This window comes from Coregonus lavaretus (assembly GCF_964263955.1).
Source record: "Coregonus lavaretus genome assembly, contig: HAP1_SCAFFOLD_1086, whole genome shotgun sequence".
NCBI lineage: Eukaryota > Metazoa > Chordata > Actinopteri > Salmoniformes > Salmonidae > Coregonus > Coregonus lavaretus.
In genome coordinates this window covers 148,357-167,682 of record NW_028164045.1, presented here as the reverse complement: position 1 = coordinate 167,682, position 19,326 = coordinate 148,357, and the positions used below count along the sequence as shown (strand labels likewise).

The following is a 19,326-nucleotide window of genomic DNA, read 5'->3' as shown; positions in this document are numbered from 1 at the left end:
GCTAAGGTAGGTCTGATCAGAGACATGGCTAAGGTAGGTCTGATCAGAGACATGGCTAAGGTAGGTCTGATCAGAGAGACAGAGACATGACTAAGGTAGGTCTGATCAGAGACATGGCCTAATGTAGGTCTGATCAGAGAGACAGAGACATGGCTAAGGTAGGTCTGATCAGAGACATGGCTAAGGTAGGTCTGATCAGAGAGACAGAGACATGGCTAAGGTAGATTTGAGACATGGCTAAGGTAGGTCTGATCAGAGAGACAGAGACATGGCTAAGGTAGGTCTGAATAGAGAGACATGGCTAAGGTAGGTCTGATCAGAGACATGGCTAAGGTAGGTCTGATCAGAGACAGGGCTAAGGTAGGTCTGATCAGAGACAGGACATGGCTAAGGTAGGTCTGATCAGAGAGACAGAGACATGGCTAAGGTAGGTCTGATCAGAGACATGGCTAAGGTAGGTCTGATCAGAGACAGCTGGCTAAGGTAGGTCTGATCGAGAGACATGGCTAAGGTAGGTCTGATCAGAGACATGCTAAGGTAGGTCTGATCAAGAGGACAGAGACATGGCTAAGGTAGGTCTGATCAGAGACATGGCTAAGGGTAGGTCTGATCAGAGAGACAGAGACATGGCTAAGGTAGGTCTGATCAGAGAACAGACATGGCTAAGGTAGATCTGATCAGAGGGACATGGCTAAGGTAGGTCTGATCAGAGACATGGCTAAGGTAGGTCTGATCAGAGACATGGCTAAGGTAGGTCTGATCAGAGAGACAGAGACATGGCTAAGGTAGGTCTGATCAAGAGACAGAGACATGGCTAAGGTAGGTCTGATCAGAGAGACAGAGACATGGCTAAGGTAGGTCTGATCAGAGAGACAGAGACATGGCTAAGGTAGGTCTGATCAGAGACATGGCTAAGGTAGGTCTGATCAGAGACATGGCTAAGGTAGGTCTGATCAGAGAGACAGAGACATGGCTAAGGTAGGTCTGATCAGAGAGACAGAGACATGGCTAAGGTAGGTCTGATCAGAGAGACAGAGACATGGCTAAGGTAGGTCTGATCAGAGACATGGCTAAGGTAGGTCTGATCAGAGAGACAGAGACATGGCTAAGGTAGGTCTGATCAGAGACATGGCTAAGGTAGGTCTGATCAGAGACATGGCTAAGGTAGGTCTGATCAGAGAGACAGAGACATGACTAAGGTAGGTCTGATCAGAGACATGGCTAAGGTAGGTCTGATCAGAGAGACAGAGACATGGCTAAGGTAGGTCTGATCAGAGACATGGCTAAGGTAGGTCTGATCAGAGAGACAGAGACATGGCTAAGGTAGGTCTGATCAGAGACATGGCTAAGGTAGGTCTGATCAGAGAGACAGAGACATGGCTAAGGTAGGTCTGATCAGAGAGACAGAGACATGGCTAAGGTAGGTCTGATCAGAGAGACAGAGACATGGCTAAGGTAGGTCTGATCAGAGAGACAGAGACATGGCTAAGGTAGGTCTGATCAGAGACATGGCTAAGGTAGGTCTGATCAGAGACATGGCTAAGGTAGGTCTGATCAGAGAGACAGAGACATGACTAAGGTAGGTCTGATCAGAGAGACAGAGACATGGCTAAGGTAGGTCTGATCAGAGACATGGCTAAGGTAGGTCTGATCAGAGAGACAGAGACATGGCTAAGGTAGGTCTGATCAGAGAGACAGAGACATGGCTAAGGTAGATCTGATCAGAGAGACAGAGACATGGCTAAGGTAGGTCTGATCAGAGAGACAGAGACATGACTAAGGTAGGTCTGATCAGAGAGACAGAGACATGACTAAGGCAGGTCTGATCAGAGACAGAGACATGGCTAAGGTAGGTCTGATCAGAGACATGGCTAAGGTAGGTCTGATCAGAGAGACAGAGACATGGCTAAGGTAGGTCTGATCAGAGTCATGGCTAAGGTAGGTCTGATCAGAGAGACAGAGACATGGCTAAGGTAGGTCTGATCAGAGAGACAGAGACATGGCTAAGGTAGGTCTGATCAGAGAGACAGAGACATGGCTAAGGTAGGTCTGATCAGAGAGACAGAGACATGGCTAAGGTAGGTCTGATCAGAGACATGGCTAAGGTAGGTCTGATCAGAGAGACAGAGACATGGCTAAGGTAGGTCTGATCAGAGAGACAGAGACATGGCTAAGGTAGGTCTGATCAGAGAGACAGAGACATGGCTAAGGTAGGTCTGATCAGAGAGACAGAGACATGGCTAAGGTAGGTCTGATCAGAGACATGGCTAAGGTAGGTCTGATCAGAGACATGGCTAAGGTAGGTCTGATCAGAGAGACAGAGACATGGCTAAGGTAGGTCTGATCAGAGAGACAGAGACATGGCTAAGGTAGGTCTGATCAGAGAGACAGAGACATGGCTAAGGTAGGTCTGATCAGAGACATGGCTAAGGTAGGTCTGATCAGAGAGACAGAGACATGGCTAAGGTAGGTCTGATCAGAGACATGGCTAAGGTAGGTCTGATCAGAGACATGGCTAAGGTATTTCTGATCAGAGAGACAGAGACATGACTAAGGTAGGTCTGATCAGAGACATGGCTAAGGTAGGTCTGATCAGAGAGACAGAGACATGGCTAAGGTAGGTCTGATCAGAGACATGGCTAAGGTAGGTCTGATCAGAGAGACAGAGACATGGCTAAGGTAGATCAGAGACATGGCTAAGGTAGGTCTGATCAGAGAGACAGAGACATGGCTAAGGTAGGTCTGATCAGAGAGACAGAGACATGGCTAAGGTAGGTCTGATCAGAGACATGGCTAAGGTAGGTCTGATCAGAGACATGGCTAAGGTAGGTCTGATCAGAGAGACAGAGACATGGCTAAGGTAGGTCTGATCAGAGAGACAGAGACATGGCTAAGGTAGGTCTGATCAGAGAGACAGAGACATGGCTAAGGTAGGTCTGATCAGAGACATGGCTAAGGTAGGTCTGATCAGAGACATGGCTAAGGTAGGTCTGATCAGAGAGACAGAGACATGACTAAGGTAGGTCTGATCAGAGAGACAGAGACATGGCTAAGGTAGGTCTGATCAGAGACATGGCTAAGATAGGTCTGATCAGAGAGACAGAGACATGACTAAGGTAGGTCTGATCAGAGAGACAGAGACATGGCTAAGGTAGGTCTGGTCAGAGAGACAGAGACATGGCTAAGGTAGGTCTGATCAGAGAGACAGAGACATGGCTAAGGTAGGTCTGATCAGAGAGACAGAGACATGGCTAAGGTAGATCTGATCAGAGAGACAGAGACATGGCTAAGGTAGGTCTGATCAGAGAGACAGAGACATGACTAAGGTAGGTCTGATCAGAGAGACAGAGACATGGCTAAGGTAGGTCTGATCAGAGAGACAGAGACATGGCTAAGGTAGGTCTGATCAGAGAGACAGAGACATGGCTAAGGTAGGTCTGATCAGAGAGACAGAGACATGGCTAAGGTAGGTCTGATCAGAGAGACAGAGACATGGCTAAGCTAGGTCTGATCAGAGAGACAGAGACATGGCTAAGGTAGGTCTGATCAGAGAGACAGAGACATGGCTAAGCTAGGTCTGATCAGAGAGACAGAGACATGACTAAGGTAGGTCTGATCAGAGACATGACTAAGGTAGGTCTGATCAGAGAGACAGAGACATGGCTAAGGTAGGTCTGATCAGAGAGACAGAGACATGGCTAAGGTAGGTCTGATCAGAGACATGGCTAAGGTAGGTCTGATCAGAGAGACAGAGACATGGCTAAGGTAGGTCTGATCAGAGAGACAGAGACATGGCTAAGGTAGGTCTGATCAGAGAGACAGAGACATGGCTAAGCTAGGTCTGATCAGAGAGACAGAGACATGACTAAGGTAGGTCTGATCAGAGACATGACTAAGGTAGGTCTGATCAGAGAGACAGAGACATGGCTAAGGTAGGTCTGATCAGAGAGACAGAGACATGGCTAAGGTAGGTCTGATCAGAGTCATGGCTAAGGTAGGTCTGATCAGAGAGACAGAGACATGGCTAAGGTAGGTCTGATCAGAGAGACAGAGACATGGCTAAGGTAGGTCTGATCAGAGAGACAGAGACATGGCTAAGGTAGGTCTGATCAGAGAGACAGAGACATGGCTAAGGTAGGTCTGATCAGAGACATGGCTAAGGTAGGTCTGATCAGAGAGACAGAGACATGGCTAAGGTAGGTCTGATCAGAGAGACAGAGACATGGCTAAGGTAGGTCTGATCAGAGAGACAGAGACATGGCTAAGGTAGGTCTGATCAGAGAGACCGAGACATGGCTAAGGTAGGTCTGATCAGAGACATGGCTAAGGTAGGTCTGATCAGAGACATGGCTAAGGTAGGTCTGATCAGAGAGACAGAGACATGGCTAAGGTAGGTCTGATCAGAGAGACAGAGACATGGCTAAGGTAGGTCTGATCAGAGAGACAGAGACATGGCTAAGGTAGGTCTGATCAGAGACATGGCTAAGGTAGGTCTGATCAGAGAGACAGAGACATGGCTAAGGTAGGTCTGATCAGAGACATGGCTAAGGTAGGTCTGATCAGAGACATGGCTAAGGTATTTCTGATCAGAGAGACAGAGACATGACTAAGGTAGGTCTGATCAGAGACATGGCTAAGGTAGGTCTGATCAGAGAGACAGAGACATGGCTAAGGTAGGTCTGATCAGAGACATGGCTAAGGTAGGTCTGATCAGAGAGACAGAGACATGGCTAAGGTAGATCAGAGACATGGCTAAGGTAGGTCTGATCAGAGAGACAGAGACATGGCTAAGGTAGGTCTGATCAGAGAGACAGAGACATGGCTAAGGTAGGTCTGATCAGAGACATGGCTAAGGTAGGTCTGATCAGAGACATGGCTAAGGTAGGTCTGATCAGAGAGACAGAGACATGGCTAAGGTAGGTCTGATCAGAGAGACAGAGACATGGCTAAGGTAGGTCTGATCAGAGAGACAGAGACATGGCTAAGGTAGGTCTGATCAGAGACATGGCTAAGGTAGGTCTGATCAGAGACATGGCTAAGGTAGGTCTGATCAGAGAGACAGAGACATGACTAAGGTAGGTCTGATCAGAGAGACAGAGACATGGCTAAGGTAGGTCTGATCAGAGACATGGCTAAGGTAGGTCTGATCAGAGAGACAGAGACATGACTAAGGTAGGTCTGATCAGAGAGACAGAGACATGGCTAAGGTAGGTCTGGTCAGAGAGACAGAGACATGGCTAAGGTAGGTCTGATCAGAGAGACAGAGACATGGCTAAGGTAGGTCTGATCAGAGAGACAGAGACATGGCTAAGGTAGATCTGATCAGAGAGACAGAGACATGGCTAAGGTAGGTCTGATCAGAGAGACAGAGACATGACTAAGGTAGGTCTGATCAGAGAGACAGAGACATGGCTAAGGTAGGTCTGATCAGAGAGACAGAGACATGGCTAAGGTAGGTCTGATCAGAGAGACAGAGACATGGCTAAGGTAGGTCTGATCAGAGAGACAGAGACATGGCTAAGGTAGGTCTGATCAGAGAGACAGAGACATGGCTAAGCTAGGTCTGATCAGAGAGACAGAGACATGGCTAAGGTAGGTCTGATCAGAGAGACAGAGACATGGCTAAGCTAGGTCTGATCAGAGAGACAGAGACATGACTAAGGTAGGTCTGATCAGAGACATGACTAAGGTAGGTCTGATCAGAGAGACAGAGACATGGCTAAGGTAGGTCTGATCAGAGAGACAGAGACATGGCTAAGGTAGGTCTGATCAGAGACATGGCTAAGGTAGGTCTGATCAGAGAGACAGAGACATGGCTAAGGTAGGTCTGATCAGAGAGACAGAGACATGGCTAAGGTAGGTCTGATCAGAGACAGAGACATGGCTAAGGTAGGTCTGATCAGAGACATGGCTAAGGTAGGTCTGATCAGAGACATGGCTAAGGTAGGTCTGATCAGAGACATGGCTAAGGTAGGTCTGATCAGAGACATGGCTAAGGTAGGTCTGATCAGAGAGACAGAGACATGGCTAAGGTAGGTCTGATCAGAGACATGGCTAAGGTAGGTCTGATCAGAGAGACAGAGACATGACTAAGGTAGGTCTGATCAGAGACATGGCTAAGATAGGTCTGATCAGAGAGACAGAGACATGACTAAGGTAGGTCTGATCAGAGAGACAGAGACATGGCTAAGGTAGGTCTGATCAGAGAGACAGAGACATGACTAAGGTAGGTCTGATCAGAGACATGGCTAAGGTAGGTCTGATCAGAGAGACAGAGACATGGCTAAGGTAGGTCTGATCAGAGACATGGCTAAGGTAGGTCTGATCAGAGAGACAGAGACATGGCTAAGGTAGGTCTGATCAGAGAGACAGAGACATGACTAAGGTAGGTCTGATCAGAGAGACAGAGACATGGCTAAGGTAGGTCTGATCAGAGAGACAGAGACATGGCTAAGGTAGGTCTGATCAGAGAGACGGAGACATGGCTAAGGTAGGTCTGATCAGAGACATGGCTAAGGTAGGTCTGATCAGAGAGACAGAGACATGGCTAAGGTAGGTCTGATCAGAGAGACAGAGACATGGCTAAGGTAGGTCTGATCAGAGAGACAGAGACATGGCTAAGGTAGGTCTGATCAGAGAGACAGAGACATGGCTAAGGTAGGTCTGATCAGAGACATGGCTAAGGTAGGTCTGATCAGAGACATGGCTAAGGTAGGTCTGATCAGAGACATGGCTAAGGTAGGTCTGATCAGAGAGACAGAGACATGGCTAAGGTAGGTCTGATCAGAGAGACAGAGACATGGCTAAGGTAGGTCTGATCAGAGAGACAGAGACATGGCTAAGGTAGGTCTGATCAGAGAGACAGAGACATGACTAAGGTAGGTCTGATCAGAGAGACAGAGACATGGCTAAGGTAGGTCTGATCAGAGAGACAGAGACATGACTAAGGTAGGTCTGATCAGAGAGACAGAGACATGACTAAGGTAGGTCTGATCAGAGAGACAGAGACATGACTAAGGTAGGTCTGATCAGAGAGACAGAGACATGGCTAAGGTAGGTCTGATCAGAGAGACAGAGACATGACTAAGGTAGGTCTGATCAGAGAGACAGAGACATGGCTAAGGTAGGTCTGATCAGAGAGACAGAGACATGACTAAGGTAGGTCTGATCAGAGAGACAGAGACATGGCTAAGGTAGGTCTGATCAGAGAGACAGAGACATGGCTAAGGTAGGTCTGATCAGAGACATGGCTAAGGTAGGTCTGATCAGAGAGACAGAGACATGGCTAAGGTAGGTCTGATCAGAGAGACAGAGACATGGCTAAGGTAGATCTGTTCAGAGAGACAGAGACATGGCTAAGGTAGGTCTGATCAGAGAGACAGAGACATGGCTAAGGTAGGTCTGATCAGAGAGACAGAGACATGGCTAAGGTAGGTCTGATCAGAGAGACAGAGACATGACTAAGGTAGGTCTGATCAGAGAGACAGAGACATGACTAAGGTAGGTCTGATCAGAGACATGACTAAGGTAGGTCTGATCAGAGAGACAGAGACATGGCTAAGGTAGGTCTGATCAGAGAGACAGAGACATGGCTAAGGTAGGTCTGATCAGAGACATGGCTAAGGTAGGTCTGATCAGAGAGACAGAGACATGGCTAAGGTAGGTCTGATCAGAGAGACAGAGACATGGCTAAGGTAGGTCTGATCAGAGAGACAGAGACATGGCTAAGGTAGGTCTGATCAGAGACATGGCTAAGGTAGGTCTGATCAGAGAGACAGAGACATGACTAAGGTAGGTCTGATCAGAGACATGACTAAGGTAGGTCTGATCAGAGACATGGCTAAGGTAGGTCTGATCAGAGAGACAGAGACATGACTAAGGTAGGTCTGATCAGAGACATGACTAAGGTAGGTCTGATCAGAGACATGACTAAGGTAGGTCTGATCAGAGACATGGCTAAGGTAGGTCTGATCAGAGAGACAGAGACATGACTAAGGTAGGTCTGATCAGAGACATGACTAAGGTAGGTCTGATCAGAGAGACAGAGACATGGCTAAGGTAGGTCTGATCAGAGACATGGCTAAGGTAGGTCTGATCAGAGAGACAGAGACATGGCTAAGGTAGGTCTGATCAGAGACATGACTAAGGTAGGTCTGATCAGAGAGACAGAGACATGGCTAAGGTAGGTCTGATCAGAGAGACAGAGACATGGCTAAGGTAGGTCTGATCAGAGAGACAGAGACATGGCTAAGGTAGGTCTGATCAGAGACATGGCTAAGGTAGGTCTGATCAGAGACATGGCTAAGGTAGGTCTGATCAGAGAGACAGAGACATGGCTAAGGTAGGTCTGATCAGAGAGACAGAGACATGGCTAAGGTAGGTCTGATCAGAGAGACAGAGACATGGCTAAGGTAGGTCTGATCAGAGACATGGCTAAGGTAGGTCTGATCAGAGAGACAGAGACATGGCTAAGGTAGGTCTGATCAGAGACATGGCTAAGGTAGGTCTGATCAGAGAGACAGAGACATGGCTAAGGTAGGTCTGATCAGAGAGACAGAGACATGGCTAAGGTAGGTCTGATCAGAGACATGGCTAAGGTAGGTCTGATCAGAGACATGGCTAAGGTAGGTCTGATCAGAGAGACAGAGACATGGCTAAGGTAGGTCTGATCAGAGAGACAGAGACATGGCTAAGGTAGGTCTGATCAGAGAGACAGAGACATGGCTAAGGTAGGTCTGATCAGAGACATGGCTAAGGTAGGTCTGATCAGAGACATGGCTAAGGTAGGTCTGATCAGAGAGACAGAGACATGACTAAGGTAGGTCTGATCAGAGAGACAGAGACATGGCTAAGGTAGGTCTGATCAGAGACATGGCTAAGGTAGGTCTGATCAGAGAGACAGAGACATGGCTAAGGTAGGTCTGATCAGAGAGACAGAGACATGGCTAAGGTAGATCTGATCAGAGAGACAGAGACATGGCTAAGGTAGGTCTGATCAGAGAGACAGAGACATGACTAAGGTAGGTCTGATCAGAGAGACAGAGACATGGCTAAGGTAGGTCTGATCAGAGACATGACTAAGGTAGGTCTGATTAGAGACATGGCTAAGGTAGGTCTGATCAGAGACATGGCTAAGGTAGGTCTGATCAGAGAGACAGAGACATGGCTAAGGTAGGTCTGATCAGAGAGACAGAGACATGGCTAAGGTAGGTCTGATCAGAGACATGGCTAAGGTAGGTCTGATCAGAGAGACAGAGACATGACTAAGGTAGGTCTGATCAGAGAGACAGAGACATGGCTAAGGTAGGTCTGATCAGAGAGACAGAGACATGGCTAAGGTAGGTCTGATCAGAGAGACAGAGACATGGCTAAGGTAGGTCTGATCAGAGACATGGCTAAGGTAGGTCTGATCAGAGAGACAGAGACATGACTAAGGTAGGTCTGATCAGAGAGACAGAGACATGGCTAAGGTAGGTCTGATCAGAGAGACAGAGACATGGCTAAGGTAGGTCTGATCAGAGAGACAGAGACATGGCTAAGGTAGGTCTGATCAGAGACATCTAACTCTGGGTTCTGTAGGTGTGGGCCCTGTATTAACTCTGGGTTCTGTAGGTGTGGGCCCTGTATTAACTCTGGGTTCTGTAGGTGTGGACCCTGTATTAACTCTGGGTTCTGTAGGTGTGGGCCCTGTATTAACTCTGGGTTCTGTAGGTGTGGGCCCTGTATTAACTCTGGGTTCTGTAGGTGTGGGCCCTGTATTAACTCTGGGTTCTGTAGGTGTGGGCCCTGTATTAACTCTGGGTTCTGTAGGTGTGGACCCTGTATTAACTCTGGGTTCTGTAGGTGTGGGCCCTGTATTAACTCTGGGTTCTGTAGGTGTGGACCCTGTATTAACTCTGGGTTCTGTAGGTGTGGGCCCTGTATTAACTCTGGGTTCTGTAGGTGTGGGCCCTGTATTAACTCTGGGTTCTGTAGGTGTGGGCCCTGTATTAACTCTGGGTTCTGTAGGTGTGGGCCCTGTATTAACTCTGGGTTCTGTAGGTGTGGGCCCTGTATTAACTCTGGGTTCTGTAGGTGTGGGCCCTGTATTAACTCTGGGTTCTGTAGGTGTGGGCCCTGTATTAACTCTGGGTTCTGTAGGTATGGACCCTGTATTAACTCTGGGTTCTGTAGGTGTGGACCCTGTATTAACTCTGGGTTCTGTAGGTGTGGGCCCTGTATTAACTCTGGGTTCTGTAGGTGTGGGCCCTGTATTAACTCTGGGTTCTGTAGGTGTGGGCCCTGTATTAACTCTGGGTTCTGTAGGTGTGGACCCTGTATTAACTCTGGGTTCTGTAGTTGTGGCCCCTGTATTAACTCTGGGTTCTGTAGGTGTGGGCCCTGTATTAACTCTGGGTTCTGTAGGTGTGGGCCCTGTATTAACTCTGGGTTCTGTAGGTGTGGGCCCTGGCCTCGGCTGCCACCAGTCTAGAACTCAGTCCTGATTCTGACTCAGATCCTGATGCAGACGCTCCCTGGGCCAGACACCCGTTTGGCCGCCACCTGCTGGAGACTCTGTGAGTAGCAGGCAAATATACTATACTGATGATAATAATAATAATAATAATAATAATAATAATAATATGCCAATTAGCAGACGCTTTTATCCAAAGCGACTTACAGTCATGCGTGCATAAATGTTTTGTGTATGGGTGGTCCCGGGGATCGAACCCACTACCCTGGCGTTACAAGCGCCGTGCTCTACCAGCTGAGCTACAGATGAGCACAGTGAGTGAACAAAACATTATGAACACCTGCTCTTTCCATTGACATTCAGTATTAGGTGTTCTTAATGTTTTGTATACAGCACATGTCCCCTACTGTGAATGACAGGCAGCTGTTCATCCTCTACCACAGTGCTGTTACACTCCGTTCCCGGAGCACCGAGTGTCTGCGGGTTTTCACACCCCCTTGTACTTGTTTAATCAATTAAGTTCATTGACTAGTTAAGAACTCCCCTCACCTGGTTGTCTTAATTGGACACACTGAAAGGAAATCATTAAGGCTGCGTTTACACAGGCAGACCAATTGTGATCTTTTTGCCCAATAATTGGTTAAAGATCTGATCTGAATGGTCAAAAGAACAATGATTAGGCAACAGGTCAGAATTGGGCTGCCTGTGTAAACGCAGACAAAGACCAGCAGAAACATACCTCCAGGAATGGAGTTTGACCCCTGATCTACCAGAGCCAAAGACCAGCAGAAACATGCCTCCAGGAATGGAGTTTGACACCCCTGATCTACCAGAGGATTATTATCACCCATTATGGGATATTAAAACCTCACATTTGTCTTCACTAATAATATTAGATAATAAAGTACTGATGTTTTTCCTCTTTAACCTTCTAGTTGTGATCTTTTCTGAGTGAAATGTATAACTCTGCTGCCTTAGATTCATCTCTGAGGTAACACTTTTATTATCTCTGTGGCACCCTATTTCCTGTTTCCTGGTTAGCACACTACCTTTAGCCAGAGTCCTGTGGGCCCTGAGATAGACTAGTGTCCTGTCCAGGGGGTGTACTGGTACATCAAGCTGTCTCACTACAGAAACAGGAGATAGACTAGTGTCCTGTCCAGGGGGTGTACTGGTACATCAAGCTGTCTCACTACAGAAACAGGAGATAGACTAGTGTCCTGTCCAGGGGGTGTACTGGTACATCAAGCTGTCTCACTACAGAAACAGGAGATAGACTAGTGTCCTGTCCAGGGGGTGTACTGGTACATCAAGCTGTCTCACTACAGAAACAGGAGATAGACTAGTGTCCTGTCCAGGGGGTGTACTGGTACATCAAGCTGTCTCACTACAGAAACAGGAGATAGACTAGTGTCCTGTCCAGGGGGTGTACTGGTACATCAAGCTGTCTCACTACAGAAACAGGAGATAGACTAGTGTCCTGTCCAGGGGGTGTACTGGTACATCAAGCTGTCTCACTACAGAAACAGGAGATAGACTAGTGTCCTGTCCAGGGGGTGACCTGGTACATCAAGCTGCCTCACTACAGAAACAGGAGATAGACTAGTGTCCTGTCCAGGGGGTGTACTGGTACATCAAGCTGTCTCACTACAGAAACAGGAGATAGACTAGTGTCCTGTCCAGGGGGTGTACTGGTACATCAAGCTGTCTCACTACAGAAACAGGAGATAGACTAGTGTCCTGTCCAGGGGGTGTACTGTACATCAAGCTGTCTCACTACAGAAACAGGAGATAGACTAGTGTCCTGTCCAGGGGGTGTACTGTACATCAAGCTGTCTCACTACAGAAACAGGAGATAGACTAGTGTCCTGTCCAGGGGGTGTACTGGTACATCAAGCTGTCTCACTACAGAAACAGGAGATAGACTAGTGTCCTGTCCAGGGCGTGTACTGTACATCAAGCTGCCTCACTACAGAAACAGGAGATAGACTAGTGTCCTGTCCAGGGGGTGGACTGGTACATCAAGCTGTCTCACTACAGAAACAGGAGATAGACTAGTGTCCTGTCCAGGGGGTGTACTGTACATCAAGCTGTCTCACTACAGAAACAGGAGATAGACTAGTGTCCTGTCCAGGGGGTGTCCTGCTGCCTCACTACAGAAACAGGAGATAGACTAGTGTCCTGTCCAGGGGGTGTACTGGTACATCAAGCTGTCTCACTACAGAAACAGGAGATAGACTAGTGTCCTGTCCAGGGGGTGTACTGGTACATCAAGCTGTCTCACTACAGAAACAGGAGATAGACTAGTGTCCTGTCCAGGGGGTGTCCTGCTGCCTCACTACAGAAACAGGAGATAGACTAGTGTCCTGTCCAGGGGGTGTACTGTACATCAAGCTGTCTCACTACAGAAACAGGAGATAGACTAGTGTCCTGTCCAGGGGGTGTACTGGTACATCAAGCTGTCTCACTACAGAAACAGGAGATAGACTAGTGTCCTGTCCAGGGGGTGTACTGTACATCAAGCTGTCTCACTACAGAAACAGGAGATAGACTAGTGTCCTGTCCAGGGGGTGTACTGGTACATCAAGCTGTCTCACTACAGAAACAGGAGATGGGGGCCATTATGTGTCATTGTGTCTCAGACAAGGCTACTTCCTGTATATACTGGAGGGAATAAGCCAGTTAGTGTCTGTCTCTGTCCCCTCCTCCTCCCCAGCCTAAACCACTACAGCCTGATGAGTGATGTCCAGTCGGTAGCCATGCTGTGTAGTGTGTTCAGGACCCAGGGCTGTTCTCAGGTCTGTCTCTGTCCCCTCCTCCCCAGCCTAAACCACTACAGCCTGATGAGTGATGTCCAGTCGGTAGCCATGCTGTGTAGTGTGTTCAGGACCCAGGGCTGTTCTCAGGACGACTTCTCCCTGTATGGACAACACCACCCCCCGCGCTCCACCTTCCTCCCCCCTCATCACTCACGATACGTAAGTCTCTTCTCTGTTCCCCCCTCATCACTCACGATACATCAGTCTGAAAATGTTTTTCAAATGCTCTCTCTCTCTCTCTCTCTCTCTCTCTCTCTCTCTCTCTCTCCCTCTCCCTCTCCCTCTCCCTCTCCCTCTCCCTCCCTCCCTCTCCCTCTCCCTCCCTCTGTGCCCCTCCCTCCCTCCCTCCCTCCCTCCCTCTCTCTCCCTCCCTCCCTCTCCTCCAGCCCAGTTACACGTCCAGCTCTGTGACGTCAGGCTCCTGTTCCAGCACCTCAGACTCCGTCACCACCTGGAGCGTCGGTATGTAACCCATAAAGAAACATACAGTATGACCCCAGAAGACTCTGAGGCCAGCACCCTGTTCACTAGTACACTACATGACCAACAGTATGTGGACACCTGCTCGTTGAACAACTCGTTCCAAAATCACATCCATTAATATGGAGTTGGTCCCCCCTTTGCTGCTATAACAGCCTCCACTCTTCTGGGAAGGCTTTCCACTAGATGTTGGAACATTGGCATTGTGCATGGTGATCTGAGGCTTGTGTGCGGCTGCCATGGAAACCCATGGCCGAGCAGCCGCGATTCAGCACACAAGTGATAAAACTACGCGCTTCAGCACTCGGCGGTCCCGTTCTGTGAGCTTGTGTGGCCTACCACTTCACGGCTGAGCCGTTGTTGCTCCTAGATGTTTCCACTTCACAACAACAGCACTTACAGTTGACCGGGGCAGCTCTAGCAGGGCAGAAATTTGACGAACTGACTTGTTGGAAAGGTGGCATCCTATGACCCGCTCAGCCCAGTCAAAACTGTTCGCTGCTCTGGCGTAAATGTAAATGTATGACTGTGCAACGTTGAAAGTCACTGAGCTCTTCAGTAAGGCCATTCTACTGCCAATGTTTGTCTATGGCGGTGTGCTCGATTTTATACACCTGTCAGCAACGGGTGTGGCTGAAATAGCTGAATCCACTAATATGAAGGGGTGTCCACATACTGCTGTATATATAGTGCATCTCTATTAGAATCCACTAATATGAAGGGGTGTCCCCATACTGCTGTATATATAGTGCATCTCTATTAGAATCCACTAATATGAAGGGGTGTCCACATACTGCTGTATATATAGTGCATCTCTATTAGAATCCACTAATATGAAGGGGTGTCCACATACTGCTGTATATATAGTGCATCTCTATTAGAATCCACTAATATGAAGGGGTGTCCACATACTGCTGTATATATAGTGCATCTCTATTAGAATCCACTAATATGAAGGGGTGTCCACATACTGCTGTATATATAGTGCATCTCTATTAGAATCCACTAATATGAAGGGGTGTCCACATACTGCTGTATATATAGTGCATCTCTATTAGAATGCACTAATATGAAGGGGTGTCCACATACTGCTGTATATATAGTGTATATCTATTAGAATCCACTAATATGAAGGGGTGTCCACATACTGCTGTATATATAGTGCATATCTATTAGAATCCACTAATATGAAGGGGTGTCCACATACTGCTGTATATATAGTGCATCTCTATTAGAATCCACTAATATGAAGGGGTGTCCACATACTGTTGTATATATAGTGCACCTCTATTAGAATCCACTAATATGAAGGGGTGTCCACATACTGCTGTATATATAGTGCATCTCTATTAGAATCCACTAATATGAAGGGGTGTCCACATACTGCTGTGTATATATAGTGCATCTCTATTAGAATCCACTAATATGAAGGGGTGTCCACATACTGCTGTATATATAGTGCATCTCTATTAGAATCCACTAATATGAAGGGGTGTCCACATACTGCTGTATATATAGTGCATCTCTATTAGAATCCACTAATACGAAGGGGTGTCCACATACTGCTGTATATATAGTGCATCTCTATTAGAATCCACTAATATGAAGGGGTGTCCACATACTGCTGTATATATAGTGCATCTCTATTAGAATCCACTAATATGAAGGGGTGTCCACATACTGCTGTATATATAGTGCATCTCTATTAGAATCCACTAATATGAAGGGGTGTCCACATACTGCTGTATATATAGTGTATATCTAATAGAATCCACTAATATGAAGGGGTGTCCTCATACTGCTGTATATATAGTGCATCTCTATTAGAATCCACTAATATGAAGGGGTGTCCACATACTGCTGTATATATAGTGTATATCTAATAGAATCCACTAATATGAAGGGGTGTCCTCATACTGCTGTATATATAGTGCATCTCTATTAGAATCCACTAATATGAAGGGGTGTCCACATACTGCTGTATATATAGTGCATCTCTATTAGAATCCACTAATATGAAGGGGTGTCCACATACTGCTGTATATATAGTGCATATCTATTAGAATTCACTAATATGAAGGGGTGTCCACATACTGCTGTATATATAGTGCATCTCTATTAGAATCCACTAATATGAAGGGGTGTCCACATACTGCTGTATATATAGTGCATCTCTATTAGAATCCACTAATATGAAGGGGTGTCCACATACTGCTGTATATATAGTGCATCTCTATTAGAATCCACTAATATGAAGGGGTGTCCACATACTGCTGTATATATAGTGCATCTCTATTAGAATCCACTAATATGAAGGGGTGTCCACATACTGCTGTATATATAGTGCATCTCTATTAGAATCCACTAATATGAAGGGGTGTCCACATACTGCTGTATATATAGTGCATCTCTATTAGAATCCACTAATATGAAGGGGTGTCCACATACTGCTGTATATATAGTGCATCTCTATTAGAATCCACTAATATGAAGGGGTGTCCACATACTGCTGTATATATAGTGCATCTCTATTAGAATCCACTAATATGAAGGGGTGTCCACATACTGCTGTGTATATAGTGTATCTCTATTAGAATCCACTAATATGAAGGGGTGTCCACATACTGCTGTGTATATAGTGTATCTAGTGCACTACTTTAGGTCAGAGCCTGCACCCTATTCCCTATAATGAAGTGTGCTATTTTTGTCCAACAGTGGTGTGCTGTATAGGGAATAAAGTTATCATCACCAGTCCCCTTTCAGGATGGTTCGGGCGCCTGTAGAGAGTCATGATTTGACTCTAACCTGCAGCTGGCCTGAGGAACAGACAGTCAAATCTGCTGATATTCTCCATAGATACCCAGCGTCAACGACATCAGTGTAAAACGGAGATCTCTCTCTGTTTCATCAGGTCGAGACCCGGAACACGTCCCTCCCTTGGGGGAATCCTCGCCTGACGACTATCGCTATGCCAACCAGGTTTACTCAGACCCCCGCGAGCGAGAGAGGGAACAGCACGACATGAATAAAAGGTCATTGAGTTGTCCGGAATTAGATGTTAGAAAACACATATAAAAGACAAGCCAATGTGTTCTTCATAGACATGCAGTGGAACAACAGAGAGGCTGATGTCTGCATCAGAATGGAACAACAATGTCGGCCATCTTACCTAGGACCCGTTGTAAACCAGCAGCAATAGGAACATAGGGCAGAAGTGTTCTAGATGTATGGTTCTCTCTCTCTCTCCCCTCCCAGGCTGCTGGACCCGGCGAACACGCTGCAGTTCGATGACTTTAAGAAGTGTTACGGGGAGATCCTCCATCGCTGGGGTCTGAAGGAAAAGAGAGCAGAGGTCCTCAAGTTCACCTCCTGTCCTCCTGAACCTCACAAAGGCATCGGTGAGTCTCCTGGATAGATAGTTTACCAGGGTTGGGTCAATTCAGGAAATAAACAGGCCTTTCTATTCCAATTCTGCTCAACGCTTCTCAATGAGAAAACATTTCATTGGAATTTCAGTTTGCTTCCTGAATTGACTGAATTGAAATGGAATTGACCCCAACTCTGTACTAAACCCCTCAGATAGAAAGGAAGGGCTCCATTCAATACGTATCGCGGAAGTTCAGCACTATATCACAATTAAAATGTAATGGTCATTTACGATTGAGCTGATATATGGAGCGTTTACCGTGAATGCAGTCTTCGCAAAAGCGGGAACATTGCCTTTAAATTTAAATAGCGCTGAACTGCCGCGATATGGATGAATCGAGCCCGAAGAGTTCTATTTTCACTGAGAGAGATCATCAGTAGAGATAAACTCTGAGCTTTGAATTGAATCTGAACTGACTCCATTTGTTTCCTCTCTCCATCCACACCCTCCTCCTCCTCCTCCTCCTCCTCCTCCTCCTCCCCCTCTCTAACTTCCCTCCTCTCTCCATCCTCACCCTCTCCTCCCTCCCCTCTCCTCCTCCCCCTCTCCTCCTCCTCTCTCCATCTACCCCCTCTCCTCCTCTTCCCCCTCTCCTCCTCCTCCTCCTTCCCCTCCTCCTCCTCCTCCTCCCCCTCTCCTCCCTCCTCTCTAACTTCCCTCCTCTCTCCATCCACCCCCTCTCCTCCTCCTCCTCCCTCCTCTCTAACTTCCCTCCTCTCTCCATCCACCCCCTCTCCTCCTCCTCCTCCCCCTCTCTAACTTCCCTTCTCTCTCCATCCACCCCCTCTCCTCCTCCCCCTCTCCTCCTCCTCCCCCTCTCCTCCTCCTCCCCCTCTCCTCCTCCCCCTCTCCTCCTCCACCCCCTCTCCTCCTCCTCCTCCTCTCTCTTCAGAGTTTGGTGTGTACTGCTACCATTGTCGTAGCCAGGCGCGGGGGACTCAGTGTGCTGTGTGTAAGCGGTTCACCTTCCAGTGTGCCATCTGTCACGTGGCTGTACGAGGCTCCTCTAACTTCTGTCTGAGCTGCGGTCACGGGGGACACACCTCCCACATGATGGAGTGGTTCAGAACACAGGACGAATGTCCTACAGGCTGCGGCTGTCACTGTCTGCTACAGAGCACCTTCTGAGAGAGACACACTGAGACACACAGACCGACGCAGACACACACACACACAACTACACACACACACAGAGCTCTAAAAGCAGGGGGTTTGACAGACATTTAACCCTACTAAACACACGTACACACACACACACACACACACACACACGTACACACACACACACACACACCAGTCCATTAGTTTGATCCTGAACCGCTGTTGTAGAGCCCGGAGGGGTTGTATGATGAGATGTTAAAGGTGGAGTTGGTTATGAAGGCCTTAATGCCTTGACTAGATTTTCCCCCCTCACACTAAACGGCTGACTGAATACCTTGAAGAGGATGTAGCTTTTGTTTGTCTGAAACTCTTGTCTGTCACTTAATATGCAACAGATGAAACGTATCCGTGGATGGCAGACCCATTCAGAACCACATCCCAACGCTCAGTGCTAGCAGGGCCGGTACTGGTCCTCTCATAAACTAAATATTGGAGGAAGAAGATTTCTGTACAGATCATGTGCCATATTTGTATAGAAATAAATGTTTTATGTTTAATGTGTTTGTTGTCATGTTATTTTAAATGGTCTGTTTTAGTAAACAGGAAACAGGAAGGACCAAGTGTACAAAGCCATGGTTCTCTCCCAAACCCCCACATGTCTCTGGTGTATCTGTCCTTCATATGGGACGTCTCCAGCCCTTCATATGGGACGTCTCCAGCCCTTCATATGGGACGTCTCCAGCCATATGGGACTGGATATAGAGTGGGTATAAACAGTAGAGTTCAGTTCAGTAGAGTACAGTAGAGTACTATATAGTTCAGTGCAGTAGATTACACTAAACTACAGTATACTGTAACTAACTACATAGAGACAGTCAGAGTACAGGTCAGTATATAACCCATAGAGACAGCCAGAGTACAGGTCAGTATATAACCCATAGAGACAGCCAGAGTACAGGTCAGTATATAACCCATAGAGACAGTCAGAGTACAGGTCAGTATATAACCCATAGAGACAGCCAGAGTACAGGTCAGTATATAACCCA

At 47.3% G+C, this 19,326-nt stretch overlaps 1 protein-coding gene and 2 long non-coding RNA genes across 4 annotated transcripts; all 3 read left to right on the top strand.

Annotated features, from left to right (window-relative positions):
- Positions 1-1,272: 1,272 nt before the first annotated feature.
- Positions 1,273-3,771, top strand: LOC311117504. Of its 2 annotated transcripts, XR_014611638.1 has the most exons (4): positions 1,273-1,548; positions 2,277-2,520; positions 2,799-2,988; positions 3,735-3,771. It is a non-coding gene; the product is annotated as an uncharacterized lncRNA (long non-coding RNA). The 2 variants fall into 2 exon arrangements; XR_014611639.1 differs by lacking the exon at positions 3,735-3,771 and having other exon boundaries at positions 2,799-3,063.
- A 259-nt stretch (positions 3,772-4,030) lies between these two features.
- LOC311117505 lies at positions 4,031-5,827 on the top strand. Its single transcript, XR_014611640.1, has 3 exons — positions 4,031-4,576; positions 4,855-5,044; positions 5,791-5,827. It is a non-coding gene; the product is annotated as an uncharacterized lncRNA (long non-coding RNA).
- A 4,585-nt stretch (positions 5,828-10,412) lies between these two features.
- Positions 10,413-18,837, top strand: LOC311117506 (GATOR2 complex protein WDR59-like). The gene is made up of 6 exons (XM_084192427.1): positions 10,413-10,556; positions 13,170-13,431; positions 13,659-13,734; positions 16,664-16,784; positions 17,008-17,150; positions 18,072-18,837. The coding sequence occupies exons 2-6, from the start codon at positions 13,189-13,191 to the stop codon at positions 18,305-18,307; spliced, it is 819 nt and encodes a 272-aa protein (XP_084048553.1). The 5' UTR covers positions 10,413-10,556; positions 13,170-13,188; the 3' UTR covers positions 18,308-18,837.
- The last annotated feature ends 489 nt before the right edge of the window (positions 18,838-19,326 follow it).